The following is a 22157-nucleotide window of genomic DNA, read 5'->3' as shown; positions in this document are numbered from 1 at the left end:
AGCTGTGACCTCTGCTGTTGCCTCGGTGGGTGGCCTTATTCAAGCTACACACTCTGAGCCCTTCGTCTGCAATTGACCTGCCTCACAGGGCAATTGTCAGAATTGTGGAAAGAGCATAAGTGAAGCCCTGTAACTGCTCCAGTAAACAATAAGGGTGGTAGGCATTTGCTTTGGTTTGGGAAGCCTTTGTTTCAATGTTTGCCAGCCTCCGTTTCGGAGGCCCAGACAGCCTCAGTGGCAAGGGGGCGTAGATTTGATCCCCGGGCTTGTGGTTCCCCATCCCTGCTTTACACTCATTGGCCAGAACATTGGAAGGAAGGAGTTGGTTCATTTCTTACTGAGCTGTTGGGTAGAATACTCTCAGTCAGCTTTGCCTGTTCTCTCCCCTTCCCTTCCTTCTCACAATTGTGTGATACTTATTTCTATAGCGTTGTGTGCACAGCACAGACAAACCCCAAATTTCATTTCTGTGACTCTGCATGCCAAGCAGCTGCTCTGCCACTATGCTACGAACTTTGCCAAAATGATTTTCTGTGGTTTTTGAATATATCCTTACCGTGCACCTCTTAGAAATTGTGATACAGAGCGGTGCATCAGTTATTATTATTATTTTTTAAAAATACTTTAAACAATCTACTTTATGGGATTATGGAGGATTTTGCATGTGCAGTGCGCTGTGGACACCCAAATGATGTTATTCAACAAGTTTTCAGAAGTGAGCTGTCTTTTCCCCTGTGAAGCAGTTTGTCAACCTGGGCTGGGTGCGGCCTAACTGTCCGCCAGCTGGCGAGCGGTCTGATTTGCAAAGCCCGTTTGCCTACCTGGCCTATTTGAATCCCAGGCAAAACAGCTCCCTGGTTCACAGCAAAGGGCTGCGTTGTTCCTAGCCGGCTTTTGCATAAGGTTCTTTGGCTTAAGTGAGAAGTCGGTGGTTGGGAGAGAGGGAAGGGTGTGGCCCTGCAGTCGATTAGGTGGCTTCAGTCCAAACAGGCTATTGAAATGTCAAGCAGTTGACGCGAAACCCAACCTGTAACTTTATAGCTTGTGTGGCTTCACATAAAAACAACAACAGCAACAGGCCCAACGAGCCTCCCATTCTCTCTAAGCTTTCTTTTTTTAAAAAAATTACCTTTATTTCCCACCTTTTCCTCCAAGGAGCTTAAGGCGGTGTACAAGGTTCTTAACTCCCTGTTTTATCCTCACAACAACCCTGTAGGTAGGTTAGGCTGAGAGACAGTGACTGGCCCAGGTTTACCCACTGAGCTATACGGCTGCATGGGGATTCAAACCCTGGCCTCCCATATCCTAGTCTAGCATTCTAACCATTACACCACACTGGCTCCTTTCCCCTTTGTAGTATTTTCAATGTTTTCTATTGAGGGGGAACCAAATATCCTACAGGTTGGACACAATGGAGTCTCTCATGTTCCCTGTTTTTATTTTGTTACCTCCCTGTACATCAGGGTTGGGAGGGGCTGTTGCCCTCCAGATGTTATTGGACTACAGCTCCCAACATGACTGACCACTGACCATGGACGGTGGGGTGGGTAGCACGGTACAACTTCCAACAGTCATGGCTTCCCCCAAATAATCCTGTTCCGGAAAAAGGAGGAGGGCAGAGCACTCTTGTAGTCGGACCGTCCTTGCTGGTTTCCCACAGGCCACTGGGCCTCTGGACAGATCCAACAGGCTCTTCTTAGGAAGCAATAGACGTTTAGCCACCATGAGTGTCCCTGGAAGCTGGTTAGACAGTCCCTATGCTAGGTTCCAAAGGACTAGTACATATTTCACTAAAACATTAACTTCTGTAGATCTTGAGAAGTTGTCTGAAACTATATTTATGCGGTGACTTAGGGCTGAGTCTTTAAAAATGATATTCCACCATCTAAGAATTTAACTGCTCCTCCTGCTTCTTATACTGTGTCTTTGCCCCTGTTTGATATTGAAGAGAGTCATTGAGCCATCAATCCTGTACAGTGGTACCTCACAAGACGAATGCCTCGCAAGACGGAAAACTCGCAAAACGAAAGGGTTTTTGGTTTTTTGAGTTGCTTCGCAAGACGATTTTCCCTATGGGCTTGCTTCCTTTTTCTTAAAACCGTTAATACAGTTGCGACTTGACTTCGAGGAGCAACTCATAGCACGCGGTGTGGTAGCCTTTTTTGAGGTTTTTGAAGACTTTGGGGATTTTTGAAACTTTTCCGAAACCGTGTTTCGCAAGACGAAAAAAACCGCAAGACGAAAAAACTTGCGGAACGAATTAATTTCGTCTTGCGAGGCATCACTGTACTTTTATCTCTCATGTGGTGTAGTGGTTAAGAGCGGTAGACTCGTAATCTGGTGAACCGGGTTTGCGTCTCCGCTCCTCCACATGCAGCTGCTGGGTGACCTTTGGCTAGTCACATTTCTTTGAAGTCTCTCAGCCTCACTCACCTCACAGAGTGTTTGTTGTGGGGGAGGAAGGGAAAGGAAAATGTTAGCCGCTTTGAGACTCCTTAGGGTAGTGATAAAGCGGGATATCAAATCCAAACTCTTCTTCTTCATGTTGCTTCTGTTTCTCTGGATAGCACCCTCACATTTCCTCTCACTTGCTTTCCCGACACAGATCTTCCAACAGTCTCATTGCTCTTCCCAAGCCTGATGTCCGTCTCCCTTCCCATCTTTTATTTAATTACATAACACAATGGACCACCTTATTGGGGGGAAAGGAGAAGGTAGTCATTAAATGTACCACCAGAAAGCAGAGCCACAGGTGTCCGGAACATCCTTTTGACTAGCGAAGCCTCCTTTGGTTGAGATATTATTGTGAGATCTTAATCAGGATGTCCTGCAGAAGCACACATCAAAGGTGGGTGCTCTAGTCCCATATACCTTGAGGCTTCCAAATACACCTTTCCTGCTTCCAGGTTTGTTCTTTGGATGGGCATCTTTCTTGCTTGGCACGGCTGGCTTCTCCCCTCCCGCCCCCTTCTTTGTCTTCAGTCCTGGCTTTGAGGCCGCGAAATTCAATCCTGAGATTACTGCCAACCTTTAAATTGGTGGACCTCTCCCTCTTCCATTGTAGTGCTGCAAACTTTTTTCTTTTACCTGCTGACCTTTTTGTAACCTGAGGGAGAAGCAGGACTGCTCTCCTGCACACCTCTCTTTGCCTTCTTTCCCTCTCCAGTTGTTCTAAAAATACGATGTGATCTCTCTAATCTGGGGTGCTGCAGTTCCAGCGCTCTCAGACCCAGAACAGGGAGAGCCCTTTCAGCATCCTTCTCATTTCTGTTCAGATTAGAGGTGCAGGAGAAATTTGTTCAGCCTGCATTTTATTTTTATTATTTAATTTCTGTATATCACATATCTGTATATTAACGTCTACGCTGCACTTTGTCAGAAGAACGCAAGATGGTTTACACCCAGCACTGAACATACTGAAATATATCGAGACATAATAGCCATACAATACCATAGAAACATAGAATGGTAGAGCTGGAAGGGACCCAGGGTCATCTAGTGCAACCCCCTGCAATTCAGGAATTGCAATGAAAAGAAAATCAGTTATATAAATGCAATTCATAATAAAAAGCAATACATTGTAATAAAAAAAAATACATAATACAGTAGCACCTCGGCTTACGTAACCCTCTGGTTACGTAAACTTCACGTTACTATAGCAGCATACCTGGAAGTATCAGACCGTGTTTCTCCGCATGCGCAGAAGCGGTCTACCTCCATGTGCATGCGCAGAACAGTGATCCTCGGGTTGCAGAAACCTCGGAATCCGGCCGTACTTCCGGAACGGATCCCATTCGCAACCAGAGGTACCACTGTACAGTCAAACCTTGGAAGTCGAACCCCTTGCAAGTCGAATGTTTTGGCTCCCGAACACTGCAAACCCAGAAGCGAGTGTTCCAGGTTGTGAACATTCTTTGGAACCCGAATGTCCGGTGTGGGTTCTGCGGCTTCCAGTTGGCTGCAGGAGCTTCGCGCAGCCAATCAGAAGCCACGCCTTGGTTTCCGAACGTTTTGGAAGTCGAACGAACTTCTGGAATCGATTCTGTTCGACATCCGAGGTATGACTGTACATAATGAATACATACTAAGCAGCAGTATTACATTATACACAATATCATTCCAGCAATAAACTCCATAGCCCATGTGAAATAGCATAACATAAGTTCTTAACCTACTTACCTACTTCGCAAAGCTTTTTTTTAAAAATGCAAACCTACCTAATTCACATTTTCCAAAACAATATGTGTGCTGAAACTCAGCTCTCATTTGAAATAAACTCTATTTCGATTTTTGCGAATCAGTACTCCAGCCAAAAAAAATGTGCACAGAAAATGAGCAAAGGGTATAGTGGTGTTCTATAATAATTATATTAGGAGGAAATGCACACAAAACGATGTGTGCAAACTGATGTAGAAACAGAGCATCACCACTAGCTTATTGTTATTGATATATTGTTAAAAATGCCATATGCACCATTTCATAGAATAGAATCATAGAGTTGGAAGAGACCACAAGGGCCATCGAGTCCAACCCCCTGCCAAGCAGGAAACACCATCAGAGCACTCCTGACATATGGTTGTCAAGCCTCTGCTTAAAGACCTCCAAAGTAGGAGACTCCACCACACTCCTTGGCAGCAAATTCCACTGTCGAACAGCTCTTACTGTCAGGAAGTTCTTCCGAATGTTTAGGTGGAATCTTCTTTCTTGTAGTTTGGATCCATTGCTCCGTGTCCGCTTCTCTGGAGCAGTAGAAAACAACCTTTCTCCCTCCTCTATGTGACATCCTTTTATATATTTGAACATGGCTATCATATCACCCCTTAACCTCCTCTTCTCCAGGCTAAACATGCCCAGCTCCCTTAGCCGTTCCTCATAAGGCATCGTTTCCAGGCCTTTGACCATTTTGGTTGCCCTCTTCTGGACACGTTCCAGTTTGTCAGTGTCCTTCTTGAATTGTGGTGCCCAGAACTGGACACAGTACTCCAGGTGTGGTCTGACCAGAGCAGAATACAGTGGCACTATTACTTCCCTTGATCTAGATGCTATACTCCTATTGATGCAGCCCAGAATTGCATTGGCTTTTTTAGCTGCCGCGTCACACTGTTGGCTCATGTCAAGTTTGTGGTCAACCAAGACTCCTAGATCCTTTTCACATGTACTGCTCTCAAGCCAGGTGTCACCCATCTTGTATTTGTGCCTCTCATTTTTTTTGCCCAAGTGCAATACTTTACATTTCTCCCTGTTAAAATTCATCTTGTTTGTTTTTGCCCAGTTCTCTAATCTGTCAAGGTCGTTTTGAAGTGTGATCCTGTCCTCTGGGGTGTTAGCCACTCCTCCCAGTTTGGTGTCATCTGCAAATTTGATCAGGATGCCCTTGAGTCCATCATCCAAGTCGTTGATAAAGATGTTGAATAAGACCGGGCCCAAGACAGAACCCTGTGGCACCCCACTAGTCACTCTTCTCCAGGATGAAGAGGAACCATTGATGAGCACCCTTTGGGTTCGGTCAGTCAGCCAGTTACAAATCCACTGAGTGGTAGCATAGTCAAGACCGCATTTTACCAGCTTCTTTACAAGAATATCATGGGGCACCTTGTCAAATGCTTTGCTGAAATCAAGGTAGGCTACATCCACTGCGTTCCCTTCATCTACCAGGCTTGTAATTCTGTCAAAAAACGAGATCAGGTTAGTCTGACATGACTTATTTTTCAGAAATCCATGCTGACTATTGGTGATCACAGCATTCCTTTCTAGGTGCTCACAGACTGTTTGCTTAATGATCTGCTCCAGAATCTTCCCTGCTATTGATGTCAGACTGACTGGACGGTAATTATTTGGGTCCTCTCTTTTCCCCTTTTTGAAAATAGGAACAACATTTGCCCTCCTCCAGTCTGCCGGGACTTCGCCTGTTCTCCAGGAATTCTCAAAGATGACTGCCAGTGGTTCTGAGATCACATCTGCCAGTTCTTTTAATACTCTTGGATGCAGTTCATCTGGCCCTGGAGACTTGAATACATCTAATCTAGCCAAATATTCTTGTACTATCTCCTTAGTTATTCTGGGCTGTGTTTCCTTTGCTGAATCATTTGCTTCAAATTCTTCAGGTCGGGCATTGTCTTCTTTATCGGAGAAGACTGAGGCAAAGAAGGCATTGAGGAGTTCAGCCCTTTCTGTGTCCCCTGTTTGCATTTCACCATCTTCTCCTCTGAGTGACCCCACTGTTTCTTTGTTCTTCCTTTTGCTACGAACATACCCATAAAAGCCTTTTTTGTTGCTTTTAACCTCTCTAGCAAGCCTGAGTTCATTCTGTGCTTTAGCTTTTCTGACTTTGTGTCTACACGTGCTGGCTATTTGTTTGAATTCCTCTTTGGTGGTTTCCCCCCTTTTCCATTTTTTGTACACATCCTTTTTTAATCTTAATTCAGTTAAAAGTTCTTTAGATAGCCACCCTGGTTTCTTTAGGCACCTTCCATGTTTTCGTCTCATTGGTATTGCCTGACGTTGTGCTTTTACTATCTCCGTCTTAACAAACTCCCAGCCATCATGAACTCCCTTTCCTTTTAGTATTGCTGTCCATGGGATCTCACCCAGCACTTCCCTAAGTTTTATGAAGTCGGCTTTCTTAAAGTCAAGAAATTGAGTCCTAGTATGCTTGGCTGCTACTGTCCGCTGTATAGTAAACTTCAGAAGAGCATGATCACTCGCGCCTAATGATCCTTCCACATCTACCCCACTAACCAGGTCATCAACATTGGTTAGGACCAGGTCTAAAATGGCTGTTCCTCTTGTTGCTTCTCCCACTTTCTGGACAATGAAGTTGTCTGCAAGGCCAGTGAGGAATCTGTTTGACCTTATGCTCTTGGCTGAGTTTGACGTCCAACAAATATCCGGGTAATTGAAGTCCCCCATTACTACTATCTCCCTTCCTTTTGCATGCTTGGCCATCTGTTCCAGGAAGGCATCATCTATGTCCTCCGTTTGGCTTGGGGATCTATAGTAAACTCCCACAATGAGGTCTCTGTTATTCTTCTCTCCCTTAATTTTGACCCAAATGCTCTCACTTTGGCTTTGAGGTTCTAAATCTTGGATCTCTTCACAGGTATACACACCCCTGACATATAACGCCACTCCTCCTCCTTTCTTGGAAAATTTGCTTTCCTTTTGAACCAAAATATTTTTGGGACAACTTGTGTGCTCAGGAACTGTAGGAGCACTTAATGTCCATAGCCATTGCATGTGTTGTGGGTGTTTAATTAACCCCCAACCTTACTGGTTCTTAGTTGTATTTTCATTTCCAAATGCTGGAAGGCCATTGAAAGGCAGGATCCAGATTTTGGAAATACCTTTTAACACCTTTTAATAAATACGGCTTTTAAATTCTCATCTGAATTGTGATGCTAAAAAGAACCTCCCTTTTCCTCCCCGCCCCGCTTTTCTTTAACAGGGTTTGATCAAAATCCGAGGGGATCGTTGCTGGAGAGATCTGACATGCATGGACTACCATTACGAGGTAAGCTGCCAAACATGTCTTGTGGATTTCCTGTAGGGATCTGTTGTTTCAGCCTTTGCATCTTCACTTCCAATGACATATTGGAAGGTACTTGTCTGTAGAGAGAGAATGCTCCATTTGCAGCAAGCAATTTGAGTCCACTTGCTACAGAGCATTTTTTGTTGTTGTTTCAATCCAAACCACTTCCTGCAAATAGGAGAGGTTACCTGTAACCACCATTCAGTTCACCAGCGATTGAAGGAAGCCCCTTTGACTCTTCCATATACAATCAGCTGTACGGCACCGATGGCCCGCCTTCAATGGAGGTAGCTGAAATAGCCAGTTAGCTGGTTGGCAGCAACAGAAAGCCTCTTTGAACTTTGAAAGCTGTCAGTCACCTGATGTCATTATGGGCAGTTGTGGGGCGGAATCAAGGATGCAAGGAAGTGGTAGGGTGCTGTAACTCAATCTACCATTGGATGGAAGGGATCACGAAAGCTGCTCATATATAGGTGAGATCAGATGATAGAATAGGCTCTTGGTTGTACTTGGGGCCCTCTTGGACCTGTTGAGTAAATGTTGGCCAACCCAGCTTTTGTCTCCAGCACCTTCATTCTGAGCAGACGTGGCATGTGTTTCCATGATGGCTGTGCACTCTACTGTTGGAGGCAGTATGTCTCTGCTGGACATCACAAGTGGGGAGAGGGAGCTTGTGTTAGTGGGCTTCCCATCGGTGCATCTGGTTGACCACTGTGATCTAAATGGGGACCCTTTCTCCTGATCCCATGGGGCTCTTGTTATGTAATCTTGCCCAAAGTCTCCTGCCTGAGGTGCCTCACCGTCTCTTGTGGCAAGACTGCCTCTGTGCCTTTTGCAGAGGTAGGCATGGCCTCTCATTACTTCTTCCAATTTTTTTTAATGCTTGGTCTCGCAAACATGAATCGGAGCGGGTAGATAGGGGGAGTCAAGAATGATCAAGCATGGAGGGTGTGTGCTGTTTCTGGTGTTGTAAGATTGTGCACTTTATTTTCCTTCCAGAGCCATGGGTAGAAATGGATTATTGCGGAGCAGAAAAGGTGGAACATTTTTCCAGAGCTCTATTCTTCAATGGAAAAATTTCCATTTCATGAGTTTATTAGTAACAATTAACGGATGCCAATTTGAAAATGCAGTATCAGACAAACTCGGCAGTTTCAAAAGTTTTTAGCTTTGTTTGTTAAAATGTAAGCAAGTTCAACATGCCAGATTAGATCACTCTCTAGGGCATCAGATAAATTTCTGATGGAGACTGAAAATTACCCCGTACAGATTGCCCTAATTTGCGGCGAATTTTTTTTAAATCCAGACTTTTCCAGAAAGCCAGATTCTTTAAAGATACACTATGGTGTGTGGTTTTTTTAAAAAAAAGATTTATTTTAATAATAATAATAAATTTCTAGAGCCATGTATTTATACTGTTAACGCTTTGCAGATGCGTTCCTATTCTCTGGAAACACAGAGTCAATCCAAGATAATCAGGGTAATAAAATTATTTTTAAAAAAAGAAATCTGCAGGGATGTGTTTTGGGACACAACCAGCTGAGCAGAACAGCCAAAACTAAAATAAGCGGAAGGGTTGCTGCTGTTGTTTGTTCTTACTTTTTGAAGTGACATATTCCAAATGAGGCCTTCAAGTAGACTAAGTAGACTGGGCAAAATGCTGATGTGAGGAGAGTCAAGATATCTCTTAAGAACAGGCTATGGCGAAGGCAGGCTCCTTCAGAGGAATTGGTGGTATCTCCCAGATACAAAGAGCAGCAAAGCTGTTTCAGTATAGATCAGGTGTGGGGTATCTTTGGCCCTTCAGATGTTGCTGAACCACAACTCCCCTCAGTCCTCTAACAAACGTGGCCATAACAACCAGGAATGATGAGAGTTGTAGTTCAGCAGCCCCTGGAGGAGAGAAAGATTCCCCATACTTGATCTATAGCGAATGTAGGTCTTTGGTCTCAGTTTCTGGATCGGGGCCTAGAACTGGGTTGCAGCCTGATCTAAGAGGGGTTGTAACAGCAGGCCTACCGTGTTGCCGATACATACTTTTAAAAAGAAAAGAAAAGGATCCCTGAAATGTCTGTTGGGTTCAATATTGGCCTCAAAACATTGGAGGCCACTTATGTAGATGGCCAGGGAAGAATCATTCCAAGATTTAGGAACCAGTGGTCACAGCTACAGCATCTGTTAGAGTTGCCAGTAGACACCAAGCAAAGCAAATTCATTGTTTGGATTGGAATTGTATTCAAAGGTAATGCAGAGAGTCCCCAGTAAAACCCCTTTTAAGCCAAAATGTTCTTTCTTAAGGTTCTTTTCTCCTTCAGTTATGTCTGCAGCTAGAAATCTTGTAGGACAATATTGGAAAACGGCTAGAAGCATGGCAGGATAGACTATGGAGCATGGCTCTTAAGGAAAAAACTTAGGAAGCATCTAAGGCAATTTTGAAAATGTATGGTACACATTTGAAGGACAATGTTCTACGTTTGTCACCAGCTACCCATGGCTCACTGCGAGACAGTCTGTTAAGACAGAGAGTAGAAGATACTTAATTGATATAACCAAATATAAATTAATATACAAACCTGGTAAATACTTTACTGTATAATTTGTAGTGTGTGTGTGTGTGTGTGTGTGTGTGTGTGTGGCATCCATTTGTCTCAGGAAACAACAGAGGAGTGCACTTTGGGGGATAAAGTCAAACTGTTAGAAGGTTGCAACGCCTGCTGTGGCTGTTTTTACATCGATATAGGAGAGACATGTTTTGTTGCAGCTGGGGCAGATGGAGGCATCCACTTGTGTTGCTGTGGATGCACCATGGTGTTTCTTCTCTCTGCACTCCTCCTGGCAGTCGAATATTTCTGGGAGAGGGAAGGTATATTCAGATGCTATGTTATAAGTATTTATAAGTATATGTTATAAGAAGCTAATTGTTTTTTTTAAAAAATGAGCGAAGACAGGTGGGATCTCCCCACCTCCAAGAGAGCAAATAATTTATGAGAAATTGAGACCACTGTATTTTGAAAGAGTTTGGAAAGGAAAGGAAATATCTCAGGAAGTGGCTTTCGATATCATGAAACTGTGTTATCTCCCTGTCTGAACTGGGACAGAGTAGCACTGCTTCATGGTGATTTAAGTCATATTTGAACAGCCCCTTCTGAAGCTCCTGCATGTTGTTTGACACCTATATAAAACTGCTAGGTGCTGTCAGTATGCTGATGACACACCTCTGTTTCATCTGTACATCTGCTGGTGTGGCAGTGGAAGTACTGTGTCGAATTCTGACTTTGGTAATGGACTGAGTGAGAACCAGTAAGCAGAAGCTGAATCCAGATAAGATCAAACTCAAGTTTAAAAGGCTTTAAAACAAGCAATCTCATGAAATGATCTATAGATATAATCCACAGTTTTTAATTGTCAGATATACGTAATGAATTTTCATGCCTGGGTAGGGTTGCCTACACAAACAATGTTTTGGAAGGCAGTGGAGGTGCCTGTCTGATATTGATAGACCTGCTCAGATTCCTGGAGCTTTAGAAAGAGCAAATGGTAGTCTAAGTTTCATCATGTCCAAATTAGATTGTTGTAGGAAAGCACATTCTGAATTGTGGTGGGAATCCTGTCCATCAAAATTGACAGCAGTAGGCTGGAGAAGAGGGTTTTGTGTTTCAACGAGAGCTGCAAGTGTCACGTATCGTTGGCTTGTTAGCTGTTCTTTCATGGCATGCCTGGAATTAGCAGGCCCAATTGACAAACAGATGTGCGGAGCCCAGGTTTGAGGGCTTTCAAGAAGCACGTGTGAATCCCACTGTAATGAAACAAAGGTGATTAAAAAATTCTGCTGCTTCCCTTCCACCCCCTTCCTTTCTCTTCTGCTTTTCATTCTTGCTAAGAAAATGAGAGGCAAGGATAGCAAAAATAGAAATGCGGTAGCTGACAATTTGAATAGTCGGGGGTTGCATTAGGATAGGAAATAAATAAATAAATGCAGAGCTAGAGGGAGACTGAATTGATTTCAGAGTTGAAGAATGTGATGGTCTGGTGATAATGCAGGATCCGGCTCTTAAGCCAGGCTACTGCAAGGAAGACAGTCTAGGGGTGGGAATGGCAGGCTGGTTCTGAAGTACTGCATCTTTACTCTTTAGCCCTGCCAAACCAGAAAGGGATCGCCATTTATCTTCTCTAGCTGGAACTGAAATATAATAGACGTCCCCCAGGGAAATAAACGCGAACCAGATATTTAAAAAAGATTCAGATGGGTTGATTGTGAGTTTGTTTCACAGATATTCTGTGCATATGGAGGTTTGAAAAGGGGGAGAATCCTGTTTCCTGCTTTCACAAATGTAGCATGTTGTTTATTCGTGCCCAAACATGCACACGTTCGCTCGTATATTGGCGCATGGATTTCCGTGCATGAAAAATAAATCTCCACGCAATGTAAGGCCATTCTCTTCAGTTGTATCCAGAGGGACAAAATCAAAATATGTTTGATACTTCTGCACACGTTGAACTTTTGAATTGTCTTGCAATTTATATGAAAAGTGATTCGTAACTCAAAATGTTAATAATAATATTAACAACAATAACAACAGTAGTACAAAACAACAAGCGAATGAACAACAGTCTGGAAGGCATCTGTACTTCTGCACAAGTAGCTGTTTCACACACTTTTTCAGCCTGGTGCCCATTGGTGCCTGGTGCCCATTGGAACTGATAGGGCAGAAGACATGGGGCCCAAACAGTAGGCAGGGTCAGAGCCAATGAGAGGCAGAGCCAATTCACTCTAGTTTTGCCCTGGTGCTCCTCTTGCTTCCTGTTCTACAAGGGCCATGGTGATACTAAGGAGGAGGAAGTTGGGGAATTGAACCTGGGCAATTCTGCATGCAGAGCAGGTGCTCTATCACTGAGCTATACTCCCTAAATGATATGGAAGGGACAAAGAAGTGAATGGGGAAAGCTTTTGCATGCAGAAGGTCCATCTCCCTTCTGTCTGAAATCTCTGGGGAAGTATTGCCAGTCTGTGTCAACAGCACTGGGCCAAATGGACCTATGGCCTTACTTCCTGTCTTCCTAACTTCCTGTCTTCCTAATGGTAGACCTGGGCAGGGGCACCGAAGCGCACACCTTGCTTGACTTATGTGGCCATGATACTGTGAGATGCACAACCTTTCCGGTACCCCAACCTCCGGGTACCTGTGCACATGCAAAGGCATGCTTTGGAACACCACAGAGCTAGCGACAGGGCAAAGGCTGCAGCATAGTGTTAGAGCACCTGATTTTCATGTAGAAGGTCCCAGGTTCAATCCCTGAAATCTCCAGATGGAACTGGGAGAAGATCTGTGTCTGAGATCCTGGATAGTCCTTTCTGCTAGTGAACTAGCTGGAGCTATGGGTCTGACTCAGTATAAACTAGCTTCCTATGTGACTTACCTGAGCAACTCACGTGCTCCTAAAATTGACAATTTAAAGCTTTAGAGCTCAGTGCTTCGAGCAGCACCCCCTAACGCAGACCTGCCTTTTCCAGTTGATTTAGCTTTCTTTTCGCAAAAAAGAAAAGAAAAGACAAAATTATAAGCAAGATGGAACAATCCCTGGGGGCATGCACTCACTCTGCAAATCCCAGGAGGTTTGAAGTACACGAAGATAGCACCCCCAGCACTTGACATCCAGAGGAACGTCTGTCAATCATGAAGCATACATGCATTGGTAATATGCCAGTTGTAGTTTCAGCGGTAACCCGATTCTTGTTCCTGGATTCTTTTCTATTTTCTTAAGGATTTGTCTTGAGCCTTGCGAAAGCTTCCTGTATGGCGATTGGATTTCATCTTGCCATTGCTCGTGCATTCTCTCTTGCAGGACCACCCAAACCCCACCTCACTCTTGCTTGGAAACGTTTCTCATCCCCTTCCAAACACACACAACCTCTCTTGCCCCAATCGCAGCTCTTAATCAGGTTAATCCTGGCAGCCTGTTACAGACGTCTAATCCATGGCGACCCTGTAAGAGGCTTTTAGCCCATGGACTAACAGGTGTGGAATTGCAGGGACCCGCCTCTGTTTTTGAGGCCAGGTCTCCATTTCACAACATTCTTAAGGGTCCACAGGATTTGGCTTGTTGATGGAAAACTTGGCTGGGATGGACAGCAGTTTCCAACCTGGTCAGCTCCAGCCCCCTGCTTTTACCCCATCTGCATTATAAGGAGCCATTTTAATTATTTTCTATATCTGTCCTGTTCTGTCTCTTCCTCTCCTTTCCTTTTTCCTCTTTTTTTAATTAAAAAAAGTAACCATGGTGAAAACCAATAGTATGTGAGAAGTTCAAAAAATTTATTTAAGGGAAGTATCATTTGGTTGTTAAAGAGGGTTGGGGATTGCTCACTTGTCACTAGGGTTGGGGCAGCTAAGTCTATTTCACATGTCAATTTCACACCTAAAAGAAGGTTCTCTTCCCTTTCTGACTGTTCAGTCCCACTTGTAGTCTAACACGTCTGGAAGGCTGGGGAGATCTAGTATTGAATATCTTGGTGTCCTCACCGAATAACAGGTCTCAAGATTCTTTGGGAGATGCTATGACTGTTTGACTGGTAGAAGGACTTACCTGGAGAAATTCTTTCCTTCATTGCCACTAGGCTGATAGCCCCATTTATTTATTTACTGTTGCATTTATACCTCACTTTTCTCCAAGGAGCTCAAGGTATCATGCATCCTCCTTTAATCCCCACAACAACCCGGTGAGGTAGACTAGGCTGAGAGCAGTGACTGGCCCAGGGTCACCCAGTGAGCTTCACGGCCAAGTGGGAATTTGAACCCTGGTCTCCTAGGTCCTAGTCCAACAATCTGGGTGCTCGTCAATGGTTCCTCTTCATCCTGGAGAAGAGTGACTAGTGGGGTGCCACAGGGTTCTGTCTTGGGCCCGGTCTTATTCAACATCTTTATCAACGACTTGGATGATGGACTCAAGGGCATCCTGATCAAATTTGCAGATGACACCAAACTGGGGGGTGGGGGTGGCTAACACCCCAGAGGACAGGATCACACTTCAAAACGACCTTGACAGATTAGAGAACTGGGCCAAAACAAACAAGATGAACTTTAACAGGGAGAAATGTAAAGTATTGCACTTGGGCAAAAAAAAATGAGAGGCACAAATACAAGATGGGTGACACCTGGCTTGAGAGCAGTACATGTGAAAAGGATCTAGGAGTCTTGGTTGACCACAAACTTGACATGAGCCAACAGTGTGACGCGGCAGCTAAAAAAGCCAATGCAATTCTGGGCTGCATCAATAGGAGTATAGCATCTAGATCAAGGGAAGTAATAGTGCCACTGTATTCTGCTCTGGTCAGACCTCACCTGGAGTACTGTGTCCAGTTCTGGGCGCCACAATTCAAGAAGGACACTGACAAACTGGAACGTGTCCAGAGGAGGGCAACCAAAATGGTCAAAGGCCTGGAAACGATGCCTTATGAGGAACGGCTAAGGGAGCTGGGCATGTTTAGCCTGGAGAAGAGGAGGTTAAGGGGTGATATGATAGCCATGTTCAAATATATAAAAGGATGTCATATAGAGGTGGGAGAAAGGTTGTTTTCTGCTGCTCCAGAGAAGCGGACATGGAGCAATGGATTCAAACTACAAGAAAGAAGATTCCACCTAAACATTAGGAAGAACTTCCTGACAGTAAGAGCTGTTCGACAGTGGAATTTGCTGCCAAGGAGTGTGGTGGAGTCTCCTACTTTGGAGGTCTTTAAGCAGAGGCTTGACAACCATATGTCAGGAGTGCTCTGATGGTGTTTCCTGCTTGGCAGGGGGTTGGACTCGATGGCCCTTGTGGTCTATTCCAACTCTATGATTCTATGCTTCTATGACTCTGATCACTGCGCGCCACTGTCTCTCTTAGGCGAGTCTGTTTCAAATGTACCAGGTGTATGGCATTTCTCCTTCTGTAGCCTTTAAAAATAAATTAATAAATCGAAGCTCTCACTGTGTGTGCTTTGAATATTCCATACCTTACGGAGATTTCTCAAGGCTGCTGTATGATGAAAAATGGTGCAGTTGGCAAACATAGTTGGGATAAAAGGGGAACTGAGAAATATATGTTGCTGTTTGTTAATTAATGATACTGGGGGGGGGGAGAATGAGTACGGGGGTTTGAAACTGGTAAGGGGGCAAAGGAAGGACTGGCAGGTGTTGTGATTGGCACATCCATCAAGAAGATGGTAGGTGGCAAAATCTACTTTTAACATATTGATGGGCTGGAGTATGAGACAGGAGCTGTGGGTGGCAGAAAAGCTGTTTGATTCTGGGTGAAAAAGATTAAAAAACTAACTAATGTTTAAACTTTAAAGTTCTTTTCTTGAAAGCAGGGTGGGTTTGGTTTTTTTGCCCTTTTGAAAAAAGATGGCTGTAACCAGTAATGAAACGTCTTCTGTTTTTTATTGACATTTCAGCGCATGATTTGATTTCCTGGCTAAACGTGCCAAATACATATAGTTTAACTTTGTTTCACATATTTCCCCTACATTGATGAGACCCATACAATATTTATTTTCCCCACCCTAGCCTTTTTGGATTGCAGCTAACCTGCTCTTTTTCGTGAGGAACAGCAAAAGCTGTGACTTTAAAACATTGCTCCCGAATGAGTTAATGAAAGTTTTGTGCTCTTTTTAAAGAGCTGTGCGTGCCAACCCAGCTTTTAATCTAGGAGTATAAATCACTTTCCCGTCTTATTATTTGTAAAATCCTCCAGGCTTTGGAAATGCACAAAAGGAGTCTTTGTCCTTTTATTAATTTAATTTATAGGTTTGAGAATTTTGTATCGGTGGTTAGCGAAAGCTGATTTGTGCTCCACTCTGAGAATTGGCTGTTCTAGAGTTGCAGCTTGCTCTGCAAAGCCTGATACAGAATTAGGAAATGACTGTCGATTTATAATAAAACACACAATCACATACATGGAGCAATATTTAAACTCTGTGCCAGCACACACTGGTTTGCCACAAGAAAGCTGTTAGCATGCTGAAACAAAATAAAGCTATTTAAAGTATGAAACGCTCTTGTGAGATCAAAGTAAAATGTTCCCCAAGAAGAGGCTGCCCATTGCATCTCTGCATGAGTCATTGCTCTGGGCTTGCTTCCTTGTAGTCAAGACAAGCGCTCAGGACTGTAGCAAGAACAAACAGTTCTTGTTGACCTTTTCAGGTACAAGAGTGCCTCTGGTTTTGATTCAGCAATGGGAGACACTGCTTTAGCAAGATGCTCACCAGATAGTGTGAATCTGTATGGAGTCTCTTTTTTGCTTGCTTCATTCGTTTTTTTCGCTTTTCTTCCAAGTCTATTAAGCATGACAGCCTTTGCCTTTTGGTGCAAGGTGCGTTGGTTGTTAGGTGTGAAGAAGAAAAAGAGACGTGGTTGGGGTTTGGGGTAAATGGCACAGATGCCTTACAGAAGGAAAGGGAAGGCAGTGCAAAAATGCCTATCTGCATTTCTTTATTAAAGGAAAGAAAAGCAAGAGGAAAGAAAGGAGAAAAAGACAGGTGGGGAAACCCCTGTCAGCTCACACAAACAATCCAATAAGCACCAGTACATCCATCTTAATTTACACGTACAACTTGATACTGTAAATGTTGTACAAATGTCTGAATAAGCCAAGCAAGTACATTCAGATATAGCAAGGGCATGAAATTTGTACGATGGTGAGTATTTATATGGTGGGCATAATATTATTATTATTTATTTCATTTCTATACCGCTCTATATTTTAAAGAAAAATCTCAAAGCGATTTGCAGCATATTAGATGGTGCGTACAGTATTTATCTTTTGTTTCCCTGTGGACTGTCAGCATGCCTGGCAATGAAAAATGTGAGTTTGGTCCCCTTTCCAAACTTACTAGTCAAGCAGGTGGCTGAGAGTAAAAATTAGTCTTGGCTCCTCTTCATTATGGTGCTCACCCTAATTCTGCTCCCTGTTTTTGGCTCACCCCGGGACCCTCTTTTTAGTAATGTTGTTGTGTTCCATTTCCTGTGCCAAGTATGGAGTAGTCAGTACTGTATGATGCTGATGGGAGACCCTCTTCGCCAATTACTTTAGAAGACTTTTAAAGGCAACAGGTACATCTAGGAAGCTAAGTTGGACGCAGGCAACATGGTGTCCTCTAGATGCTGTTGGACTAAAACTCTCATCGTCCCTATGTATTAGCCATGCTGGAGTCTCAAAATGTATGGAGAGTACCACATTTACCACCCATCAGCTTAGCAATGTGACTTCTTCAGAACTTCCATTTTACTGGTAAATGTGATCAAAATATATTTGGTTGCAATTGTTTGTCCTTGTCAACTAGCAAAGAAAGACACACAGGGCTGACATTTGACATGAGAGATAACAGAAAGTTCTGTGCTTGCTATAAGGTGATGGGATAATTCTCTTTCTAGTTTCCCTGTACATGTTTTCTGGGAGATTAATACTCGACGGGGGAGTCTGTCCACGACAGAAGCTGCTGTAAAGAACGAAAGCCCTTGCCCACTTGTGTTTGTGTTACGGGCTCAGCTTACTGGCATATTTCTCCGGCAGTATTTCCTCATTAGGTTTCTGCGTCTCTCAGAGACGCAGGCTTAGTTTCCTATTATGCAATTTACCTCAAGCGAATCTTCCCGAAAGCCCGTGCCAGGTTTTTGAAGCTTTTCAGACTCAAGGTTCCCCGGGAGACCCTTTTCTTGGGGCATTGTTGTAATACGGGCCCTTTTATCGGGTTCTCTCCCCCGACATGGGAGAGTGTGCAGTATGGGTTTAATTTACTAGTTAAGATGTTGCTGCCTTTGCTTCTCTTTCGAAGACGGTTCATCCCCACCTTCGGAAATCTTATATGCTGCCTATTAAAAGGCCAATGTGCCCAGGGGAAATGTTAGGAGACTGTCCTGGAATGTCTTTATTATTCCGCTGATGCTTTCAGTTCAGTTTACGCTGTATACCAAAGGCATTTCTCCCCTTTTGGACTTAGATAAGTTACACTCTCCCCTTCTATGGCAGAACAAAGGACTTTTTTCTGCACTTTTTAATATGCTTTTGTGGGTCAGGGGCTGAGATCACAGGGTGGGAGAGGGAATTTGGCCTACCTCTAATTCCATACGCATCAAGTGTGGCCACTCTCTTGAGATACTGGCCTATCTTGGATGTGCAGAAAACTAGTCTCCAGAGCAACCTTTGGCAAGCTGGTGCCCTTCAGATAAATATTTTGGATCACAGCTTTGATCAGTCCTTTGACTGATGGTCAAGGATGATGGGAGTTGTAGTCCAAAACATCTGGAGGGCCCCAGGTTGCCAAGGGCAGCTTTTTAGCAGAGGTGTGGAACTATAAGAGAGGCACACGGTGAAGGGGAGCGTATGTATGGCATCAGATGTAGGGCAGTTGAACCCTGTGGGCCAAATGGAGAGGCCTGGAAGGTCATATTTGGTCCATGGGCCGGAAGTTCGCAACCACTGTCCTGCAACTGTGGACCTTCACAGAAAGCTCTCCCTTTTGTGTATAATATTTCACATACACACACTGTAGTTTATGTTGTCTCAAGTACAACCCCACGTCCAAACTGCTGCTTGCTCTAACCGAAATTGAGAACCCAGTCCAAGAGTTTGAGTGTCTGAACTGTGCAATATGCACGGCCCAGTTCAGAAATGCTTGCCTGCTTTCTTTTCCCGCTGCCTCTGTTCTCTCCTTTGTAAGCTGACTTGGTGTAACATCTTTCAGGGTTGCAAGTCGCTTTTGCCGCATTAGACTAGGTAGCACATGCAATGGCTTATGCATGCTGCAAAAATAGAGTTTCTGTACTGATTTTTGTACGTAATGTCCGAGGCAGCCAGCAGCAACAATGAAAAGCTGGAGTATAAACATTCAAAAGAAAAAAATTAAAACAACTTTGTTACATCCACTGCATGAAGGAAGGCATTGTTTTGGTTTGAGGATTTCCCTATTTCTTTGGAAAACAGCCTCCGCACTTATTCTGCTCCTCTGTGGGCACACGCTGGATGCCCTTTTGGAAGGTCCTTGTCTACAGTCACCCCGCTTTTCTTCTCTTTTTCTGTTGCACTTTAATTAAAAAATGCCCATCCTCGTATCTGTTATGGGACAGATGGAAAAGACGCGGCTCCAAATTAGCGAGTGTCACAAGATCTTATCCTATAATTGAGGCGGCCAAATGAATTTGTCATGGTGAGGGTAATGCGTAGCTTTCTCTCCGCTGCTAAAGAAGGTTCCTTTTGTCTGCAAGAGCCAGAGGCGGTTTGGGCAGGAACTGCACATGACTTACCTAAGGGCAGCATGGAAAGGAGAGGGTGGGGTGAGTGGGTGTCCTGCCTCTCCTCTCTGGCTTTCTCACACTCTCCTCTTCCTCCACTTCTCCAGCTTTGGAACTTTGCAAGTCCTCAAGAGGAAAGAACTGTCTGCCTCTCCAAATGGCCCCTTAATCACACAAGTGACTCCTTACCAATTATTTCCATGGCGCTTTAGAACAGGGGCAGCAAAACCTTTTCAGCCTCACGAAGGCCACATTCCATTCTGGGCATCCTTCTGAGGGCCACATGCCAGTGGTAGACCAGGCTAGAGGGAAAAGTGGTGGAGCAATGATTGCAAATTTAACTGTGCAGTAGTCTAGTTTCTACACATGGACCCTAATGTCTCCTCCATCCAAGCAAGTGGGAAGATATCTCGAGATGTCATATCTCAATATATCATTGGCATACTTGGTTTGAGGTTCCCAAGGTGGGAACAGCAGTCTTCATCAACGTTTGAATACCAGGCACCATTTTTTATTCAAGATGGTAGACCAAAATGTGACTTTGGAGTAACTTCACCATTATTTTGGTCAGCCGCCTCATGAGATATTGTCTCAAACTCAACACATGAGATATTGTCTCAAACTCAACACAAGGGTTCCCAAGATGGGGTGGCAGTCTGTGTCAGTGTTTGGATACCAGGTGCCATCTTGAAGTAAGATAGCAGAGCAAAACATGACTTTGGTATGGCTTCACCCAATTTTTAGCATGACAGGTCCAACCAACCACTTTCAGGAAAACCAGATATTTTTTAAATCACCTTTTCTATTGTTTCCTCTGGCTCAGCAGTGTGTGCAAGTCATACTTTTAGATCCTTTAACCGTTCTCCCCAGTGTTTTGATGGATACGTATTTTGCTAATTTAATTCCCATTGCTAACCCCATGCCCCCGCCACCCCAATGATTTTGATAGCGACCTATGCTCTGGACTTGAGCGCCCAGCTCATCTGGGCCAGGGTGCTGACAGAAGCTTAACACCAAACAGTAATAAAACTTAGTGAGCCTGGCTGGCTCAGTTGGTTAGAGCGTGGTGCTAGTAACACCAAGGTTGCAGGTTCAATCCCTGTATGGGACAGCTGCATATCCCTGCATTGCAGGGGGTTGGAGTATATGATGCTCAAGGTTCCTTCCAACTCTACAGTTTTATGAAACTAAATAATAATGTAAAAATAAAAATAAAACCACCCCTGGATTTCAGGGATGTGTTACAGTGCCCTCGCTCAAACAGTAGGGGCACACCATTTGTTTATTTATTAAATCATTGAGTAGGGAGCCTCAATGCATTCCGGTACTCCCTGCCCTCTATCTGAGCAATTGTATGTTTCTTCCAGCTGTAAATGGACTGATGCAATAAATCCCTCCTCCCCAATCCAAAATTCTAAAGTACCTTGAAAATCTTGGGGTGGGGGGTGGTTAAGGTCCTACCCTTTAGAATTGATGCCAATGCTGCAATGTTATCTTAGCTTGCAATTATAAGGCCTGGGTGTGTGCTAGCTGTTTTTACACTTAATTGGACAAGGGTCACTAGCTACCACTAAAACGTATATTGTTGTCTGGATTTCGGCCTGCTGAGTATGCTCTCCACATGAATTTCTGCAAAATGCTCTCCGCCCCTCTCCATGTAAGCAAACCTGCCTAATCTTCATTTGTGTGGGTTCTCTCAACTCCATCTCTGCTTTGATTGTGCCCCAGCATAGGGTGGGAAACTGATTTAGCTCATGTTAATAACAAGCAAATGGGACTTTGAAAACAGATTTGTCTGCAAGGGCATTTTGAAATGCTTTTCTTTTGTAGCTCAGTTAGGCCCAGGCTATACACCTGGGCATGTGAGCAGTCCTCAGTGAGGACTCTATAAACCGTGAACGTTTTGGACACATTGCAAAAAATAAATAATAAAATTTCTATGATATCCTGTTTTCCCTCTCTCTCTAGTGTCAGTGCATATGTATTTCATACGTCTGTCAAAGAGCTGCTGACTGGTGTGTGCGTATTTAAGAGCCATGACGCTCAAATCCGAAGATAATGTCTTTCCACCCTGAAATACAGTGCCGGATCGTGATTTCATTCCAAACGTGGAAATTGTTCAGGCTCTTTAAATGTTTCCGGCATGTGTCTTGTGCTGGGGGAGTGAGGGTGATATTCTGAATGGTGTGTGTGTGTGATCTTACCAATAGAATTTTCTCTCATTCACCTTCCTGTGGTTCATCTTTGCTGGGTAACCTGAGACTGATTCACCCTTGTGCTATTCCACGCTGGACCGAATCCATTAGCTCAGAAATGAGTTGCTGGAGGCCACAGGGGATTCCATCACGAATAATAAAACC

General features: G+C 44.0%; 1 protein-coding gene across 5 annotated transcripts in view; it reads left to right on the top strand.

The window, feature by feature from the left end:
* LMF1 (lipase maturation factor 1) overlaps positions 1-22157 on the top strand; it is a 157510-nt gene that overhangs the window by 53526 nt on the left and 81827 nt on the right. For all 5 annotated transcript variants that reach the window (XR_014213590.1, XM_082199107.1, XM_082199108.1 and 2 more), the window contains one exon: positions 7445-7510. Coding sequence is in view for 4 of the 5 variants with exons in the window: in XM_082199107.1 (XP_082055233.1) it covers positions 7445-7510 (66 nt within the window). In the remaining variant the exon portion in view is untranslated. The remainder of the gene's footprint in view (positions 1-7444; positions 7511-22157) is intronic.

The sequence above is a fragment of the Podarcis vaucheri genome, assembly GCF_965113315.1.
Source record: "Podarcis vaucheri genome assembly, chromosome: 14".
In the NCBI taxonomy this organism is placed as follows: Eukaryota; Metazoa; Chordata; class Lepidosauria; order Squamata; family Lacertidae; genus Podarcis; species Podarcis vaucheri.
This window is presented reverse-complemented; position numbering and strand designations above follow the sequence as displayed.